The following is a 21,375-nucleotide window of genomic DNA, read 5'->3' as shown; positions in this document are numbered from 1 at the left end:
ATTAGCCATTACATTTCTTACCTTGATACAAGATGCATTGAAGAAATTTCACTCACCATCTTTTGCATATCTAAGCTTTCATGATTCAGAGCAATTTTTTTATTTTGTAATAACTAATCCCCAATAAAATTAAACTGGTGTTTAATTCACAAACGCACCAAACAAAAATGGTATGTTTAATTTCAATACATTTTAAAATGACATAATGGAATAATGGATATGAGAAGTCTATTTGCACCAGTATTTTTTGTTTGCAACAAGCAAAACAACATTTCAATGAAATTTCCTAATATTTAGATTACACTCTGCTCTACAGTTGAAACAAATGAATTGGTTCTCCATTCGACCCCTATCCCCCCCCCCATTTGCATCTCTCCCCATAAATCAAATCTAAGAAACAAGAAGATTCACTGATGATCTTAGCATAGTATACAAAATGTCCTCACCATTTAGCCATGAAGTTTTGTACTCTGTCCTCAGATTGTTTTTCAGGCTACGGAGTAGAATGGGCTCAGAACCAAGAAAATTATTTGCTGTTGCAGAGTAAAATTCTCCATCTAAAATATATGAAATTAATGAAATTAAAATGGTGCTTTCACTCTTACAAGATTAAAGGCTTTGAAATTATATCTACCACATCTCAAACTCTTAATTGCTGGAAGATAATGTTTGTTTGAAATGAATAGAAAAGGGTTTTGGTTTCCATCTTCTACCAAATATATTGTATTCAATACTATTAACTGAATACTTGTAGCTTAATTATATACTTCATCCATTTCAAGACATAATTATAGTGAATATTGTATATCCGTTGGTTATGACGTCAAACCAAATTTCTGTTCACTAGATCAGATGAATGTAAGGATCCCTTGCGCATTGGCCATAGTTCAAGAGCCTCACTAGCATTTATCTTTCGAATAATATCAGAAAATGATAATGACACGCCAACAATTTAACTGTTGTTTGTGGCACCTAATATTATACATGTTCTACATAATATTAATTGTGGTACAAAATGTAACACATCAGACTCGAGATGTTTTAATATGCAATAAATATTTTCATTTCTTTCACTAGTTGCAATGTAACAGTTTTAAATTAACAAAATTTATTTTTGAAGGTATTGAAGGAAAGTACATAACATACCGACCATTACGGATGCATACTTCTGAGTCGGGTCAAATGGACACTTTCCTTTACTCTCTTCAGGATTATTTTCTAGGTGGATTTTGCCATTGTTAATAACCTGTCAAACAATAAACCCTCATGGTAATGCTTCATTCTACATATTCTGCTGAGATAATTTCCTGATGACAATGTATCAACAGTTTTTTCTAAAGAATGGGTGAAAATGTCCAACACTAGAGGGCATAGGTATAAGGTGAGAGGGAGAAAATATAACAGAGATGTGTGAGTGCAAGTTTTTTTACAGAGAGAGTGGGGGTGGGGGAGGTGGGTGGCGGTGAGGCAGATACAATAGTAGTGTTTAAGAAGGCTTTAGATATGCACATGAAAATGCAGGGAATATGGGATCATGTGCAGGCAGATGAGATCAGTTCAGCTGGGCATCGCATTTGACACAAACATTACGGACCGAAGGGCCCGTTCCTGTGCTGTACTGTTCTATGTTCCATGGATTGTTTTGTCTGTACAAGTCAGTGACTTTAGGACACTCGCAGCGTGACAACAAAAAAATAATCACAAGAGGGGAGGAAGGGGTTTTGGATAAGAAGTATTGAAAGAGGAAAAAATATTAAAAGTTAAAAAAATTAACAAAATATGAATCACATTTGTAGGAAAGATTTTACTGACAATGTTCACGGAATAAGTTATATTTAGGGCATGATTTACCTTACCATTATGTAAAATGATGTAAACATCTCCAGGAAACCAGAAACTGGAGTCTGGAGTAATGAAATTCTAGGTTAGGTGCCGAATTCATTCATTCATCATGTTGTGGTACCTATAGCTAACTCCGCAATTTAATTCCGTGTTTTTTTTAAATCCGAAATAAAAACTATCACTTCCAAGTTTCAAATAGACATTGTAATGAACATATACTTGTTCCAAGGATTACTGTAAAAATTAGCAATTGAGCTTGTGATTGATGGACGTACAGGTGTTGAAGCAAAGGTCAATTAAGCTGGATTGCCACATGAGTGGAGGGGAAGAAAGTGCGATAAAAGGGAAATGTGGGACTTGAGGATGGGAGATAAGCATATGAGGGAGGGGAAAGGAACAGGGTGAGTGGAGTGGCGGGAGTTGGTGAGATAAATGTGTCACACCACCTCGGGGGAGGGGACAGGGGAAAGAAAGTTGTTTTTTTAAACGAAATTGGAGAACTCAATGTTCATACCGCTGGGTTGTAAGCTACCCAAGTGGAATTTGAATATTTCTTTCCCCCATCACCTTCCATCTATATAGGTCCCTCCAGCTTTACATTTCACTCCTTCCTTATCTGATACCATACTGTCTCCTTTTCACTTCTGGCCTTTTTCACCCATCCGTCAATTGACTAAACCTATATCCACCTATCACTTGTCAGACTTTATCTAACCCCAACCCCTCTTTTTCAGCTTTGATCCCTACCTCAAAGAGTCTGATGAAAGGTCAAAACATCATCTGTCCATTCCCTCTACAGGTGCTACCTGGCCCGATGAGTTCTTCCAGCACATTGTTTTTTATTCAAGATTCCAAACATCTGCAGTTTATTGTGTCTCTGGTACATAGAGCATTCCATTCCAAATAACTTTCTTTGTGACCTATTATCCTCATATTCCCATCAGCTTCCCTAGATTCTACCAATCACTTCTTCTTCTTATCGAGTCCACACACAAGATTATTTATTTTTATTTATTGAAATCATATTCTATATCGCTCTTCCAGGGAGATGTTAACTGCATTTCGTTGTCTCTGTACTGTACACTGACAATGACAATTAAAGTTAAATCTGAATCTGAATCTGATTAGAAGTTGTTCAGCCAGAGCTGAACACATTTCTCAGCATCTGCATACAATGGTGTCTGTCTTGTGCTTCTTATGCGTGGTGGTGGAAAGATTGGTAGAAACAGGGCCGCGATGTGAACGCTCTTTCCTTGACCCCTACCAATCACTCATAGGCCAGTAGAAACCTAAGCATCCAGGGGAAGCCAACTTTGTCGGAGAGAGACCGTGTCAACTTCAGACAGACCACGTTGGAGGTTTTGATTGTTTAATTTCATAGTTTTGCCACGTACTCAGTTATAGAGAGATGCAGCACAGAAACAGGACCATAGGCCCAGTGAGTTTTCAGTGAACTTTAAGCAGCCATTTCTACATTCAGCCTATCTTAAATAATGTTATTGATTTACTTTTGGATATATATTACATGTCCCTATATGAGTACTCACCAAGTGATCACATGTTGGTTGAAATGCATTTGTTCCACAAACGTACATTCTAGTTTCACTTAACCAGTGGAGAATGCGTATATAGTTACGGCAATCAATCTGTAATGCAAAAATTAAATATATATCAATAGCGAAACAGTAAACTCTTAAGCCAACTCACACAGATCATTTGTACATTTTTGATTTTCAATCAGTAGATCAGTCTGTAATCTAGAGGGTGGAAAGGCTGAATGTTTTAGGTGTACTCCTATTTCTGTTTAGTATGTGATGGTCATCTCAAAAGCCTACTGAAAGTCGTACCCCAGATGCATCTAAAAATAAACTCTTGTTTTTGTTTTATTAAACAAATTTCAATAATTTTAATCCAAATGATTACATTCATGTTGAAAATCTCACATCTTCCGTTTCTGTTGAAAAGACCAAATTTATAGTAATTAATAATTTACAAAAACTTTGCTATTATAAACTTTTGTACCATGATATATTCAAGAAGCAGCTGCAATGAACCTAACATCATTTGAAATGCCTGGATTTGCTGTTTTCTGCTTCTCATCCATAGCTACTACATCTGTGCTGAGTATTTAATAATTTTACAACATACCTCTTGTGACTTTCCTTTGTACATGCATTCTTTCTGTTTCTGCTCAGAGACAGTCCACATCACCTGAAAAGGGGCAGTTAAATATGTAATTGTGCAATTCTAAGAATGAGGAGAGTCATTATTCAGGCAAGCTTGGAAGACTTTAAATAGAATTTTAAAAAAATAAAAATTAAGCACTCATGAAATTCTGGAAATAAAAAAGTGGGAACAAGATATATTAAGCAGTACAAGTAATACCATGAACCATACCTGGGACTAGATTTTACTGAAAAAATGCATTTATAAAACGAATTCAAGGGAAAAACAAACAAAACATATATGAAAGAATAAGGATAGACATTATAGCAACTATTTAAAAGTCATCAAATGTCTATTTTTAAGTATTTATATTAAATTTAATTTCTATATATAAACAATTAGGTAAATATCAAAAAATAATTGAATTGGGGAGAAATTGAATTTCCACTAATTTTGTCACAAAACAAAATCAATAGGAAGAATGCAAAGAATCGGGGAATTTAAATCCTCAGTGATTTACAGTATTAAATACTTGAAGCTGGATTTGTCTAACCTTTTACATTGATTCGTAATTCCATTTGCCAGACCTGGAATGTTGGAGCACTAAAGTTAAAATAGCAAAATTGAACCAATTGGGAAACATTTTCAGATTCGGTTATTTTCTTGGGCAGAAGGCATGCAGTACATTTCTGGTATCAAGAAACTGACCAGTGTACCAATAAAAGTAAAACATGATTCAGTATATTTTGGGGGATCCATTTACAGAGATTTGAAGTCAGGTTTCTTCTAGATGCAGAACTGGACTCCTAAACATGCTTATTTTGTGATAAAGCTGTGTTTATATATTTTTTTAAAAGCACCATTTCTTTTTCATCAAAAAGGATGTAGATTTGAATGCAAAGAAAATACTACACTTCTTGATTTTATGGAAACATTAACCTGAACTATTACGTAACCAGTGTAATTCTGAGTACATTTTGTGACTAACTTCCCAATTGCACCAACAGGTAAATCTCAACTGTATCCTAGCCAAGCTTCTTCTTCAATTCCCCTGCCCCCACCCCCCAATTTTTTGATTAAGTTTATCATAATCTGAACAGTTCCAAGTCCATGGTGCAGAAGGACAAAGTTTGGCCTTGGTTCCAGCAGACATACATTATTATGCAGTGCTTTAAATGTGAGAACAGATTGTACAGTTTAATGTATCAGAACATTGTATCAACTTGTATGAAGTTGGAACTACTGGAAATGGTTTGGTTTACTGAAAGTCTCTGTACTTGCTCACTTGATTTTTTATGTTATATAGTGTTTGCTGCATTTCTTATATATTCACCATAAAACCGTGAACCACTACCAGTCAATTCCCAAAACAGAACCTTACAAGAGTATAAAATCAAAGTACAAGTCAATTTAGTGGCCTATTGTACAGGGAAAAAAAGAGCTGCTCAAGGAACAGCAGCAGGCAGCATCCAAGGAAGGAAATGGGCTCATGACCCTTCATCTGGACTGAAAGAGTCAAGGGTCTTAACCCAAAGCTTCGACTGTCCATTTCCCTCCAGAGATGCCACCTAACCCACAGAGTTCCTCCAGCAGCTCTTTTTTTAAGCGACAGATTCCAACATCAGCAATCTCTTGTGCTAGCCTACAGTAGAGACCGTCTTTTCTATCTTGAAATATGAAGCTTGTCTTTTGAGGATATGGCTATTTAAAAAACCCAAACTGAAATATTTCTTTCAAACTGAAATATTCTAAATGTGAGACTTTTTCTTTGGAATGGTAAGAAACAAAGGCACTGCACAGAATATCACCATCAAAGGGATCTACAGGAGTTGCTGCCTCTAAAAGGCGGACAGCATAATCTGAGACACACACCACTCTGGCCACACTCTTGTTTCATTCTTGCCATTGGATGAAGGTATAGAAGCCTGAAAACTGTAATGCCCAATTTGCAGGGGCAGCTTGTTCCCAACAACCATCAGGCCATTAAGCACTTCAACCTCCAAATAAGCTCCAAACTACGTAGACTTGGAGGCATTGATTTTGCCTTTGCACTATTGTTGTTTGTTTGTATATTTTTGTTGGTGTTTATTATGGTGTTTACAGAGTACTATGTATACATTTGTGTTGTGCTGCAACATATAAGAATTTCATTGTTCCGTTTCGGGACATATGACAATAAAACATTCTTTGCCACTTGTTTGCCCACTTTCCCAACCTGTCCAAGTCCTTCTGCAGACTCCCTGCTTTCTCACCTCTATTCCCTTCACCTACCTTCGTATCATCTGCAAACCTGGCCACAAAGCCATCACCGAGATCATTAACATATAACGTGAAAAATAGCAGACTCAACACCAACCCCTGCAGAATTTATGCTCGCTTTACACTGGAGATTCTGCAAAAACTGTTCATGATCAATTAAAGTTTCATCTTCCTTCTTGTAAATATCCTGATAATAGCAAACCCAACAAGTGTTTTATGTGTTTTTACATTTTACAATTTCTCATAACTATCCTTTAAAGTTAAATATAGTCTTCCCAAAGGTGCTCCTAAAATAAGTGTTGCCTCGTACCTTCTCAGTAACTACACACCACACTTTTCTAATCCCATGAAAATAACTATTTATTGGCTTGTTTACTGAATTGTTGCTGAATTTTATCTGCTCTTTTTTCTAGTCCCTACTATTTCCAAACATATGCATTTGGATTTCTGAAGCAAGATTGGTTTCATGAAATTATTTATTGTTTTAGAAATTACAATTATAACCTAAATGCTTCACCAAAGGCATGTAATCGTAACAACAACAATAACTTGTGTCCCTGTTCCTTCCACAAACAATTAAAACTTGATGAAACACTTCCATAAATCTGAGGTTCTACTTAGCAAGCGGTTCCAAATTAAACCTGAACAAAACAACTTGTTCCCTGTAAGTTAAGTCCTGGCCCCTGACACGGAATTACAGTCAACAGTAACTGACCTTGGTTAAATAAACTCTGCCAAAGTCTAAGAGAGTTTCCAAAACAAAGACATAACAGCACAGCAACTTCCTGCCCTCTGTAGAAAAGGCTCATCCTAACCAGCTGTACAAATGCAACATGATAATCCCATGGTACATTATGTCTGTAATATATTCGTGTAGTAAAATTGTGAATATTTTATTGTTATTCACTTAAATTATTAATTACAAATTAAAACACTAATATATATAGTATATTTATTCTCCCATGATGTTTCCTCACATCTTGTGTTCATATCACTGCCACATATGGCAAATAAATTTTGTAATGAACTTTTAAAAACAAACACTAATCTTATTTCAAATTATATTAAAAAATAATTATTTGGCACTTACCATTTTCCTGTCAATTAAATTACACCAAAGAAATATTTTACAAAAAAAGTACTCAAGTTTCAATATCAACCATTTACTCTTTTAAGATGACAGGACAATGTTTTATTTGCAAGAGTTAGTGGTTAACAAATCATTGTATAACCCAAGGATACAAGATGGAGCAATTTTATTTTGCTATAGAGCAGACTCTTTCAAAATAAAAAGACGAACTATGGGGACTAGAATGTTTGAACGAGATAACCTCTGAAGTAACTCCTTTTGATATCGCCAGATCTATTCACATTTCTCATGTTTTTTTAAAAAATGACATTGTAATCCCTTTCTGCACATTTTTTTAAATCCCTTATAGGATTGACATGTTTGCCATCATACCCTGAAGTGAAAAAGTGAAACAATCCTACAAATCATGTCCCAAAATTAGCAATTCCTTAATGCGCCTATGCTTGCAACTGGACTTTAAAAAAACCCATGGCACTGAAAAATACTCTTGGAAAAAGCCTTGGAAACACACTACAGTAATCTATAATTCTATGGGATTCAGAAGTCCTTCAGTCTGAAACTCAACTGATTGTACATACTTTCCTATTTATTAATTTGCATAGTATCATTAGAATATGCATGGATATTCTAATAGTGAAGCAATGCTTAGCTTCACTGGGCATTTAAATATTGACATTGAAGCAGAGAAAAGGTAATATGTTGCTCTTCCTGCCATTACATCTTATTCCCATTAAAATGACAGAACACAGTATGACACGGAAATAAAGGACTTTTCTGCAGTTGCACAATAAAGGCAAACAAGGAGCGATCTTCACAAAGTTCTTAGAATCAGGAATTTCATGAGCAACAAAAGGCACATAGAAATTTAACGATGTAAATAGTGTTAAATGGATATAGATATCACAGACTTCAGAGATCATTGAACTTGTGTTATACCCCATTTTGCCATCACTATTTTTCTGTATTATTATTCTGTATTTTTACCAATTTGGGTATTCAGACCAGTGGGGGTGAACCACAAAGTAAAACGATTTTGCTTGATATTCTTACTTGTGAAATGGAGTTTGAAATATTTTCAATGTTGAGAGCGAAAATGGCATCTCTAGCGCCTACTAACAACAGGTCATGCTCCTCACTTAATAGTAATGTTGAATAATTAGAGATTCCTTGTTCTGCAAATGTTTTGAAGTTTGAATCTATAAAAAGTAAAAAAATAAATCTATGTAAGGTCGCCAAAAATGTTAAATGATATTTGAGGTAATTCTTAAATCAGATATGCTACTCATTAAATTTGCCAATATACAGATTAGTTAGAATACAAAGTGCAATTTTTGCACAATAGAATTATAATTCCAATCTCGGGCATTGTATGAACTTGTATGACCGTGTATGACACACCTACACCTGATATAGTAGAGAAATGTAAATAACGTGTTGATGGATGTAGACATTCAATTTTATTATATTAATCAAATGAACCTGCAGATGTTGGAAATTTAGAATAAAAACTAAAAATGCTGTAAACACTCAGCGGGTTCAGCCCTTCCATGGAAAGAGGAACAGGGAGTTAATGTTTCGGGTCCTTAATCGGAACTGGGATAGAAAAATTATTAGTTTTCAGTTTCCGAGAACTGATCAAACGGAATATATTTTACAGGACAATACCAAATGTGTTACAGCAACAATTTCAAGCAGTTATGCTTACTTGTCTCTGCTTTGTGTTGCTAATACAAACACTGCGGGTCTTGCCAAGCAGGCTAGGCTACACCAGTGGTGGGGGAAGGACAGGGCAGGGGAAGAGAGGGCATGGGGGGTGGGGGGAGAGAGGGAGTGGGGGAGAGGAGACTGGGGGAGTAGAGGGGGTGGGGGCTGGGAGAGTAAAAGGGGCGGGGGTAGAGAGGACAATGGGTAGAGAGGGGGCAGGCAGAGGGGTGAGAGTATAGAGGGTACAGAGTGAGACGCAGAGGGGGCAAGGGGTAGAGGGCGAGGGGCTGGAGTGAGGATGGTAGTTGGAGTGAGGGCGGGAGAGAGTAATATAGAGAGAGAGAGAGACGGACAGACATAGAGTGAGTGAGTGAGAAAGATAGATAAAGTGCAAGTTTCCTCAAGTTGAAGTATATGATAGAGTCCAAAAGCTAAAGCATGCCAAGATGATAGATCAAATATCAAATCTGCTTTGGGCCACAGTAGTAGCAATGTAGGAGGGTAATTGTTTTGCAAATTGTGTGTTCAGTCCGCAAGAGTACATCTAGCTTCTGGTTGCCTACAAATTTAATTCACCATCCTAGTCTCATACTGACCTATCTGTTCTCAAATTCACATCCTGATCAGAGGAACTGGATGAGAAACAGACCAGTCCATATTATTACAAAGTACCATTAGTTTTCCAATGAAGATGAATAGAGTGTCATTTGATATAATAATTATAATGTTAAATACAATAATGCCTCTTACCTTCATAATTTATAGTTTTTCTTGGTGTACAATCTAGTGCATAAGAGGCTTGTGAATGCAGTACAAATCTAATCATCAGATTATAAAATAGAATCCCATAGCCTTTATGCATTTTCAATACATGCATTTTCAGTGTCTGTCTTTCGATATCTAATGCTTTGGAGCTGTACTATTGAGAAACACATTTAAGGTAAAATTTTGTAATTTCTTCAAAAAGTTTCAAGAACCACTTTGCTGAAGAGGGTGCTGATCTGCAGGTCCAGGGTCCACAATTATCACTACCATCGTGCCACATTTGAACTGTCTTCTCAGGTAAAGGCATTAAAAAGCAGACATCCACATGAAAAACTATTGGCTAGGTTGTATCTTTTCATCACAGGTTGGTGGAATCCTCCATGAAGCATTAACCTGAAATAGAAGCTGATGTTAAGTATCTTGCTTTGAATTTCCATTCTTCAGTGCAAAAAAATTGCCTTAAAATTTAAACCTTGTAAATTTAACCAACTTTATTAAAGCCTTCATAGATGTTATTTATTTAGAAAACATGGAAAAGTCTAAATATTTTCACAGACTTACTTAAATGCAGAAAAATCAAAAACTAATGGAAACATAGAAAATAGGTGCAGGAGTAGGCCATTCAGCCCTTCGAGCCATTCAATATGATCATGGCTGATCAGTATCCTGTACCTGCCTTCTCTCCATACCCCCTGATCCCTTTAGCCACAAGGGCCACATCTAACTCCCTCTTAAATATAGCCAATGAACTGGCCTCAACTACCTTCTGCGGGAGAGAATTCCACAGATTCACCACTCTCTGTGTGAAAAAAGTTTTCCTCATCTCGGTCCTGAAAGATTTCCCCTTTATCCTTAAACTATGACCCCTTGTTCTGGACTTCCCCAACATCGGGAACAATCTTCCTGCATCTAGCCTGTCCAACCCCTTAAGAATTTTGTACGTTTCTATAAGATCCCCCCTCAATCTTCTAAATTCTAGTGAGTACAAACCGAGTCTATCCAGTCTTTCTTCATATGAAAGTCCTTACATCCCAGGAATCAGTCTGGTGAACCTTCTCTGTACTCCCTCTATGGCAAATGCATGGAATACCAAGCCTTTCTGCTTCTGCATCATATAAAAGGAGAAAAAGCAAGCTATTGTTGCCCCGGTAAGAACTTTCCTTTGAAAGGCTCAAGTGACACGGTCTGAAGAAGGGTCTCGATCAGAAATGTCCCCCATTCCTTCTCTCCATAGATGCTGTCTGTCTCGTTGAGCTACTCCAGCATTTTGTGTCTACCTTCAAGTAACACTGTGTTTCTTTTTAGTTCTGAAGTTTCAAAGTATTTTGCTATTGACAGAAATATTCCAATTAAAAGATGATTTGTATTAGTGTACACTTTAAAAATAATTCTGGCTATCAGAGGGCATTATTGCAGTCCTTTCTTAAACTTTAGTGCAGGTATTTTAAAATATTCAAGTTTAATCTACCCTTTACCAAAGTTGTTCTGTAAATAAATTCTAATTCCTGCACATGGCTGTTTGTATAGAGATTCATAGCCTAATCGAACTAAGTCTCCTCTTTATCTTATCTGTTTTCCAAGCAAAAAATTATCCTACATTACAGTTATAGACAATAGACAATAGGTGCAGGAGTAGGTCATTTGGCCCTTCGAGCCACCACCGCCATTCAATATGATCATGGCTGATCATCCACAATCATACCCCGTTCCTGCCTTCTTACCATATCCCTTGACTCCGCTATCCTTAAGAGCTCTATCTGACTCTCTCTTGAAAACATCCAGAGAATTGTCCTCCACTGCCTTCTGAGGCAGAGAATTCCACAGATTCACAGTTCTCTGTGTGAAAATGTGTTCCCTCATATCCGTTCTAAATGGCCTACCCCTTATTCTTAAACTGTGGTCCCTGGTTTTGGACTCCCCCAAAATCAGGAACATGTTTCCTGCCTCTAGTGTGTCCAATCCCTTAATCTATCTATCTATCTATATTACTAAAACTCTGTTCTTGACCGGTTTTGGCGATCTGTGCTGCGATTTCCGAGAGAACGCCGCCACCTACGGCCGTCATTTTTGGCCACCTCGTTCAGAGCCCCCCTCCGCCGCATGTGTGCTGAGGATTTTTCCCGTCGATGAAATATGAAAGAGATATTAATGATTTTACAAAATTCCCCATTCTCTCTGCTGCTCCTGCTGGTGGGATGGGGGAGGGACTATAAAACCAGGAAGTGGTGTGCCCCAATCAGTCTCTACAACATGGAGGTCTGAGCTCTGAATGACTGAACAAATGTCTACACAGCTGTAAGTAAGTACCCTTAATTTGATTTGAAAATGAAAATATGGTTATGGTTAGTTTGAAGGAAAAAGCACTGCCTGCAAATGGTTGTTTGGGGGGTTTGGGTTCTCTCTCTCCCTCCCCCCTCTCTCTCCCCCCCCCCCCCCCCCCTCTCCTCTCCCCCCCCCCCCTCTCCTCTCCCTCCATCTCCTCTCCTCTCCCTCCATCTCCTCTCACTTCCCCCCCTCTCCTCTCCCTTCCCCCCCTTTCCTCTCCCTTCCCCCTCTCATCTTCCCCCCTCTCATCTTCCCCCCTCCTCCCCCCCCTCTCCTCTCCCCCTCTCCCTCCCCTCCACACCCCCTTCCCTCCACCCTCCCCCCTCCCCACCTCACCCCCCTCTCAGCACCCCCTCTCTCTTCCCCTCACTCTCACCCTCTCTCTCTCCTCCCCTCTCTCTCTGTCTCTGCCGCTGCTCTCTCTGCTCTCACTCTCTACCCCGCCCCCCCCCCTCTCTAGATGTGACTGCAAGTTGGGGGCTAGCATCAGTAGATAGGGTGGTTATGGGGTAAAAGGAGCAAATTAATAATATTAATATAATATCAAGGGGGGTAATTAGCGTGAGTGCGGGAGGGGGGGGGAGGGGGGATAGTTAGTGTGTGTGACGCTGCATACCGCACGTTGGGGGAACAGACCCAACGGGTCTGCACTTGGTCTAGTATATATATTACTAAAAGTCTGTTCTTGACCGATTTTGGCGATCTGTGCTGCGATTTCCGAGAGAACGCCGCCACCTACGGCCGTCATTTTTGGCCACCTCGCTCAGAGCCCCCCTCCGCCGCATGTGTGCCGAGGATTTTTCCAGTCGATGAAAAATGACAGAGATATTAATGATTTTACAAAATTTCCCATTCTCTCTGCTGCCCCCGCTGGCGGCAGGGGGGATGGACTATAAAACCAGGAAGTGATGTGGCTCAATTAGTCTGCAAGCTGGAGGAAGGCAGAGGGTCACGTTTCTCTGAGCTGTGAATAACACTGAACACATGTCCACACAACTGTGAGTAAGTACCCTTAATGTGGTTTGAAAATGAAAATATGGTTAAAGTAAAAAAGCACTGCCTGCAAATGGTTGTTTGGGGGATTTGGGTTGAAATAAAAAGGCACTCTCTCTCCCCCCTCTCCTCTCCTCTCCTCTCCCCCCCTCCCCCCTCCTCTCTCCTCTCCCCCCCTCTCTCCCCCCCCTCTCCTCTCCCCCCTCTCCTCTCCCCCCCTCCCCTCTCCTCCCCCCCTCTCTCTATCCTCTTTTTCTCTCCCTCCTCCCCTCCATCCCCTCCCCCACCGTAGGTGCTATAACAATGCCTTTGAGACAGATCCTATGCTTTCTCTTCAAGTCTTGAATAAATGGGAACAGTAAGTTACCTAGGCAAAGTACAGAAAGCTAGGATGTGTGAATAACCTAAATTGCTCAGGATTTTCACCACAGCGGGCTCCTTACATACTGCAAATTTCTACTATTCCATGGTGCTGCTTTGAAAAATAACATTGGCCAGAAACATTTCAATGGATGGTACACAAAAAACTCAGCGGGTGCAGCAGCATCTATGGAGCGAAGGAAATAGGCAACGTTTCGGGCCAAAACCCTTCTTCAGAAGGAACTGCAGATGCTGGAAAATCGAAGGTACACAAAAAAGCTGGAGAAACTCAGCGGGTGCAGCAGCATCTATGGAGCGAAGGAAATAGGCAACGTTTTGGGCCAAAACCCTTCTTCAGCATTTCGGCCCGAAACATTGCTAATTCCTTTGCTCCATAAATGGATGTTTGATGGCAAATTAAGGCTCTTGACTTCAAATTCTGTGCACAACAGCATAATATATGTATCCTTTTAACTGAAAGGATTGTTTCCAAATAAGACACGTTTGCACTGGTCTATTTATTGTTTTAATCAGTTATTAACATTTTTATTAAAGTTCCATATATAAACATGTTGCTCCTGCAGGTTTCAACCCTGTGATATTCTCTAAAGTTTTATTCTTTTCCAACTATTCACAACACAAATACCTGCCATTTTCATGGGTTTCCAATCCTTTTTTAATATTATCTTTCAGGATTACAAGTAGGAATTTTGAAATTGGATAAATTTAATCCTTTTAATACTGGAAGGTTAAATTTAGCTCACAGATTGTGAAAGCTCTTAATGGAAGATAATATATTAAGGGTGATAAATCTTTGAATGATCAAACTTTCTTGCCACCAACCTAAGAAAAGACAGGCAAAAATGGTACCACACAGGTTTGGTTTAGTTATTAGCATAAAAATACCTAATTAATTACAATTATCTTGTGGATTTAAAAGCGCTAAACAGATCAAAAAGGTACTCAAACTTGTTTTGCAACATCTCAACCTATTAAAATCTTGGACATTTTTTTAAAGCTGGAAACCTGACGTGTTTACTGAGCTAACCTTATACGGTTTCATTTTTATTTTATTTCCTGATCTAATTTTAACAGCCAGGCAATGGTTATTATGATTTTTAACAGGTAGAGTAACTGATACCGTTCAGATGTTTAAGAAATATGACACCAGCTACCATACAATGAAACGGTATTGGTAGTGTATTTCTGCTTCACAGAACACCTGAAAAATTAGTTGGGATAAAGAGTCTAAACAGGTAATGATTAACACAGAGAGCGCCACTAAACATTTCCCAAGTTTGAGAAATGCATCAACAACTGAAGAAAAAAATTGTATCTCAGAAAAGGCAGGCATGGGTAGCAATGAGTTTAAAGAACATAATAGTTTCTTTACCCGTCCGATAACATAACTTCAATTTGTTTGCACTCAAAAGCTTTTCACTGTGCCTTTTCACGTGACAATTAAACTAAACTCAAATTGTTTTGCTGTTAGGTGCTCTGCATGAGGTGAATGTTCTACCGAACCTGCAAATCCTCATTAAACCATTGTAGTTATATGTAGTGTTCAAATTTAATGGCATAACTAGATAATGATAACTTCCTCTTTTTAGACTCCCTTGTTCTGCCATCCACATAATCAGAGAGTTATAGAGCTGTAAAGGCTATTTGGCTCAACTTGTCCATGCCAGCCAAGTTAGCATTCTGGGCTAGTCCCATTTGCCTGCATTTGGCCCACACCCCTCTAGACCCTTCCTGTCCATGTATCGACAAACTCGACAAATTTCTTTCATATTTAAATAAACACTGGTCAATCCCCTGCAGTATGTATGGCCTCGTTTCTTTTCCCCCCCCACATTTTCAGATGCCCAAGGTCACACTGATCTGATCTGATCTGTATTTATGCCTAAAATATTCTGTCATGCTCCAGCAAGCAAGAATTTCATTGTCCTATCTGGGACACATGACAATAAACTCTCTCGACTTGATTTGACCAAGGTGGGAGAAGATCATTTTAAATACATCCATTTTCATTACTTTTTCTGCCAGTAATATAAGTGGATGGTCAAGACCAGGTGTTGCCTTCAAATCAAAGGATAGAAGACAAGGAAGTAATTAGATGAGGTCATGCAAACATGATACAAGTTTTCATTTTAAAGTCTGGACTAAGTGGGACCCATTGGGTCCCAGTCACACAGGAGGCCTGATCTTCCCCAACGCAATTTTCCACCACTCATCTGTTCCCCCAGCGCAACCCGTTCCCCCAATGCAATGTTCCACCACTCTGGGGAGGGGTGTGTGGGGGGGGGGAGGGGGGGTGAGAGAGAGGAGGGGGGGGTGAGAGAGAGGGGGGGGGTGTGGGGAGGGGGGTGTGGGGGGGTGGAGGTTGTGGGGGAGGGGGGTTGTGGGGGAGGGGGGTTGTGGGGGAGTTGTGGGGGAGGTGGGGGTAGTGGGGAGGGGGGGGGGGGGTGTTTTGCCATCCAAAACACAATACTCTGATGCGGTCTCACCAACGTCTTACACAACTGCAACATTAGCTCCCAACGTCAAAACTCAATACTCTGACTGATGAAGGCCAATGTGCCAAAAGCCTTTTTGATCACCTGATCTACCTGCGACTCGACCTTCAAGGAACCATGCATCAGCACTCCTAGATCCCTCTGCTCTACAGCACTCTCCAGAGGCCTACCATTCTCTGTGTAGGTCCTGCCCTTGTTAGACATCCCGAAATGTAACACCTCACATTTCTCTGAATTAAATTCCATCAACCATTCCTCAGCCCATCTGGCCAATTGATCCAGATCACAACCATCTTCATTATCTGCAAAACCACCCACTTATGTATCATCAGCAAACTTGCTAATCTTGCCCTGTATGTTCTCATCCAAATCATTGATGTAGATGACAAACAGTAACGAGCCCAGCACCGAACCCCGAGGCACACCACTAGTCACAGCCCTCCAGTCCAAGAAGCAACCTTCCACCATCACCCTCTGCTTCCTTCTATGAAGCCAATTTGCTATCCATTCAACTATCTCTCCTTGGATCCCATGCGATCTGACCTTCCAGAGCAGCCTACCATGTGGAACCTTGTTGAATGCCTTACTGAAATCCATGTATACAACATCTAGAGCTCTGCCCTCATCAACCTTTTTGGTCATGTCTTCAAAAATCACAATCAGATTTGTGAGACACAACCTCCCACGTACAAAACCATGCTGACTATCCCTAATCAGCCTTTGCCCATCCAAATGCCTGTATAACCTATCCCTCAGAATACTCTCTAATAACTTTCCAAGTACAGATGATAAGCTCACCGGCCTATAGTTTCCAGCATTTTCCCTGCACCCCATCTTGAATAGAGGCACAACATTTGCCACCCTCCAGTCTTCCGGCACCTCTCCTGTATTTAAGGACGACTGGTAAATTTCAACCAGGGCTCCCACAATTTCCTCTCTAGCTTCCCTCAATGTCCTCGGCTATATCTGATCAGGCCCTGGAGATTTATCTACCTTCATACACGATAGTACCTTCAGTACTTCTTCGACAGTAACACTGACTGCTCTCAAGACACTTCCATTGACTGCCCCAATTTCCTCCGTCCTACTGTCTTTCTCCTCAATAAATACAGAGAAGAAATACTCATTGAGGAACTTGCCCATCTCCTGTGGCTCCACAAGGAGGTGACCGTTTTGATTCCTGAGAAGTCCAACTCTCTCTCGTTACCCTTTTTCCCATTATGTATTTATAAAATCTTTTGGTATTGTCCTTAATGCCACTCGCCAGTTATCTCCGGGCCCTTTTTGCCTTTCTGATTTCCTTTTTCAGTTTACTCCTTAGTTCGCGAAACTCCTCCAGTGATGCACTTGAACCCAGCTGCCTCTACCCGTCCCATGCATCCTTCTTGTTTTTGACCAATACCTCAATTTCCCACGTCAGCCAAGCTTCCTTATATTTGCCTGCTTTGCTCTTCACTCTTACAGGGATGTACAAATCCTGAGCTTTTTTCAGCACACTTTTAAAAACATCCCACTTGGCTGATGTTCCTTTTCCCTCAAATAACCTGCTCCAGTCAACTTGTGTCCTATCTCATGTTGAATCATTGGTAAAAGTGTAAAGGAAGACAATGTTAGAAATAGAAGCAACTATTCTATCATTCAATAAGATCATGGCAAATTATTTACCTCAGCGCCACTTTCCTGTACTAACCTTGTATTCCTCCATTTCCTAAATATCCAAACATTCATTAATCCCTGCCTTGAATAAACTTAAGAAACTAAATATACAAAATCTTCACAGCCATCCCAGATGGAGAATTCCAAAGGTACACTTTTCTCTGGGTGATTCAATTTCATCCCAGGTAACTGGCCCTTATTTTGAGATTGTGACTCAGCTTCAAGATATCACAATCAGGACCAGGACTGTACATGGTACTCCAAATATAGCTGTTCCAATGTCTTCAGCAGCTGTAACTTGACATCCCAACTCTTGTACTCAATACACTGACCAATAATAATAATAATAATAATAATAATAATAATAATAACTTTATTTATAGAGCACTTTAAAAACAACCACTGTTGCAACAATGTGCTGTGCATGACTAATCAGGAACAAAAAAATTATTACAAGACAATAAAAACATTAAAAAAGAGAGTAAAAACAATACAAAAAACATTAAAAACACTAAAACAGGAGCAAAGTCTCATGCAGGGTCAAAAGCCAAGGAATAGAAAAGGGTTTTAAGACTGGTTTTGAAGATGGACAGTGAGGGGGCCTGTCTGATGTGCAACGGCAGAGTGTTCCATAATGTCGGAGCAGCAACAGAGAAGGCTCTATCCCCTGAGCTTCCGCATAGACCTCGGTACCTCCAGGAGCAGCTGATCAGCTGACCTGAGGCACCGGGCAGGAGCGTAGGGATGAAGCAGCTCAGAGAGGTAATGCGGGGCGAGACCATTTAAAGATTTAAAAACAAATAAAAGAATCTTAAAATGAACTCGAAAGTACACCGGCAGCCAGTGGAGGGAGGCCAGAATTGGCGTTATGTGCTCCCTCTTTCGAGTTCCAGTTAAAAGGCGAGCAGCAGCATTCTGAACCAACTGGAGACGAGCCAGGGAAGCTCGAGTAACTCCAAAATAGAGTGCGTTACAGTAATCCAGCCTAGACGTGATGAAGGCATGGATTACTGTTTCAAAATGCTGCCGCTCAAGAATGGGCTTCACCTTTGCCAGCTGCCTTAAATGAAAGAAGCTGGACTTAACTACCGCGCCTATTTGATGATCTAATTTAAAATCACTGTCCATCTTAAAACCCAAGTTCAAAACTGTTGGCTTTCACCACCCTGTCTACCTGTGTCACCACCTTCATAGAATTATGTAACGGCAGCCAGGGGGATCTGTTTACAACACTCCCCAGAGCCCTACCATTCCTGCCCTCTTGTTTTCTACAAAAATGCAACACCTCCCATTTATTTGAATTGAACTCCATCTGCCATTCCTTGCTCATTGGCCCAGTTGATTAAGATCCCATTGTAATCACAGATAACCTTCTTCTCTATCCACTACCACAAGTTTTAGTGTTTGGCATAAAAACTTACTAACAACACCATCTATATTCATATCCAATAAATAACAAACAGCAGCGGATCCAGCACCAATGCATGTGGTGCACCAGTTGTTACAGGCTTCAAGTCCAAAAAAGAAACCCTCTATTACCATCTTGTTTCTTACCTTCAAGCTAATTTTCTATCCAGTCTGCTAGCTCACCCTCAATCCCATGTGAACAACCTTCCAGACTAGCCTATAACACTTACCTTGTCAAATGCCTTGCTGAAGTCCATCCAACAATCTTTACTGCACTACCCTTATCAATCTCCTTGGTCACCTGTTCAAAGATCTCAATCAAATTGATGAGACATAATTTCTCACACAGAAATTATTATCCCTAATCAGTCTTTGCTTCTCCAAATGTATGTAGATCCGAACTCTCAGGATCCCCTCCACCATAGATGCAAGGGGTCACCTTGGTGGGAGCTGGAAGAATTGATGCCAACAAAATAGCTGGTCATTTATAAAAGCTTAACATAGTCGAACCGAGCCAACAACGTTTTATGTAGAAATCAAGGAACTGCAGATGCTAGTTTACAAAAAAAAGACACAAAGAGCTAGAGTAACTCAGCAGGTCAGGCAGCATCCCTGGAGAACCAGGATGCGGGACATTTTGGGTTAGGATCCTTCTTCAGATTGATTGTGTGTGTGTGTGGGGGGGGGGGAGAAAGCTTGGACAAGGGGAGGCAGGACAAAGTGTGACAGGTTAATAGGTGAACGCAAGTGATGGGGCGTTTTGATGGAAAGATGGTTGGACAAAGGCTGGAGATGAAAAAAGCATTAGGTGTGAAAAAGATTGAAGTTGCAAATTATGAAGCCAGAGCAAGGAATCTGGGTGGGGGACGAAGAAATAGGTGCAAGTCCAGGTGGGAAAGCAAAGGGGAGAATGGGAGCCGTGAGGAAGAAAGGGTTGTTCGAGTATCTCCAAAATTGTAGAATTCAATGGTTTTGGCATGTAAGCTACTCAAGCAGAATATGTGGCCTCCAGTTTACGTCTGTCCTCACACTGGCAATGGAGGCGGCCCAGGACAGAAAGGCCAGTATGGGAATGGAAGTTTTAAAGAAAATGTATGCTCAAACCTCCTGGAGTGGTCTTCAACCCACAGATTTCTGACTTGGTGGTAATCTACTCTATCACGTCTGGGCACAACTGTCAGACCAAGACCACGCTGTCTGACCCGCTGGTTGTCCCCAGTTTTAAATAGTCAGTCTAAGAAGACTACGTTGTCAAGTCAGTCTGAACAAGGATCCCGACCCGAAACGTCGCCTATCCCATGTTCTCCTGAGTTCCTCCAGCACTTTGTGTAATTTTTCTCTAATAAGTTGCTGCTTGTTTGGACACCGATCTGAAGTCCCGGCCTCGCTTGACTGTTATTTACTGAACCGACCGATAGAGAAGGGTCACATTTCAGTCAGAAATCCAGTTACCTCCCTCGGGCTGTGTCTGTCCGCGTCGGTGTCGTCGAATAAAACACCGGGGCGTCAAAGCCGCCCTCCGCCGCGGCCGCCACCTTTCCCCGCCCGCACCTGGCGGCACCAACCAACGGCCGGGCGCGCGCGCGAGCGAGCAATACCAACCAAGCCCAACCAACGGCTGCAGCGCGGGAGCGAGCACGGGACACCCCGGGCGGCGGGAGCCAGCGCCCACCCACAACAACCTCAACAGCCTTTCGCCCAAATCTCCTCTGGTCCCAGCCTTTCATTATTATTTAAACAAAAATCTCCTACCTCCTCAACCCGAGACAGGTAAATCATTACTCAAAACCAAGGCGTTTGCTTGTCCTTTTGTCATTTATGTCTCGTTTTCCTCCCCACACAGCGTGTGGACTTTAAAACTTATATCCTGTTTCCGAGTCAGATGTGATGATCACTTCTCCCAGCTCCCACCAATCCTTCGTAATTGTTCCGAACAAGAGCAAAGTGCAATGCATACACAGGTTCCCATGATTCAAATTGTTGGAGGATGGGGGTGGATTTCACACGCCATCAACTGGTGAGAGACTGAAAGATGCCCTGGAGTTTTGGACTGGATTAAAATATATTATTTGCAAGTTAAATGTGGCAAATTGCAAAATAGTGTCGAGGGTGGCATTCTCAAATTAAAAAAACAGCATGATGGAGAGATTCCGTGGGACAAGAGTGTCTGTGGATATACCAGTGCATGCTGAGATATGAATGTAAAATATTACAGAAATCTTTGTGGAAATCTAAAATTAAAACAGAAAATGCTGTGAGTGCTTGGCATCTGTAGAGAGAGAAAAGGTGTTA

At 40.4% G+C, this 21,375-nt stretch overlaps 1 protein-coding gene across 4 annotated transcripts in view; it reads right to left on the bottom strand.

Moving 5' to 3' along the window:
- Window positions 1–20,992, bottom strand: part of LOC116989508 (semaphorin-4E-like) — a 42,927-nt gene extending 21,935 nt beyond the window's left edge. Inside the window, exons 1-7 of one of the 4 annotated variants that reach the window (XM_033046970.1) lie at window positions 20,836–20,992; window positions 9,812–10,219; window positions 8,408–8,553; window positions 3,991–4,053; window positions 3,390–3,488; window positions 1,147–1,246; window positions 447–557 (exon numbers count right to left, since the gene is read on the bottom strand). In XM_033046970.1, coding sequence (XP_032902861.1) covers window positions 447–557; window positions 1,147–1,246; window positions 3,390–3,488; window positions 3,991–4,053; window positions 8,408–8,553; window positions 9,812–9,938 — 646 coding nt within the window. In that variant the 5' untranslated portion in view covers window positions 9,939–10,219; window positions 20,836–20,992. Of the gene's footprint in view, window positions 1–446; window positions 558–1,146; window positions 1,247–3,389; window positions 3,489–3,990; window positions 4,054–8,407; window positions 8,554–9,811; window positions 10,220–20,535; window positions 20,643–20,835 lie in introns of those variants that run through there. The other 3 variants (XM_033046971.1, XM_033046973.1, XM_033046972.1) reach the window with 3 other exon arrangements.
- Between the last annotated feature and the right edge of the window lie 383 nt (window positions 20,993–21,375).

The sequence above is a fragment of the Amblyraja radiata genome, chromosome 29 (genome assembly GCF_010909765.2).
Source record: "Amblyraja radiata isolate CabotCenter1 chromosome 29, sAmbRad1.1.pri, whole genome shotgun sequence".
NCBI lineage: Eukaryota > Metazoa > Chordata > Chondrichthyes > Rajiformes > Rajidae > Amblyraja > Amblyraja radiata.
The sequence above is the reverse complement of the archived record's forward strand: the minus strand, read 5'-3'. Positions and strand labels throughout refer to the sequence as shown.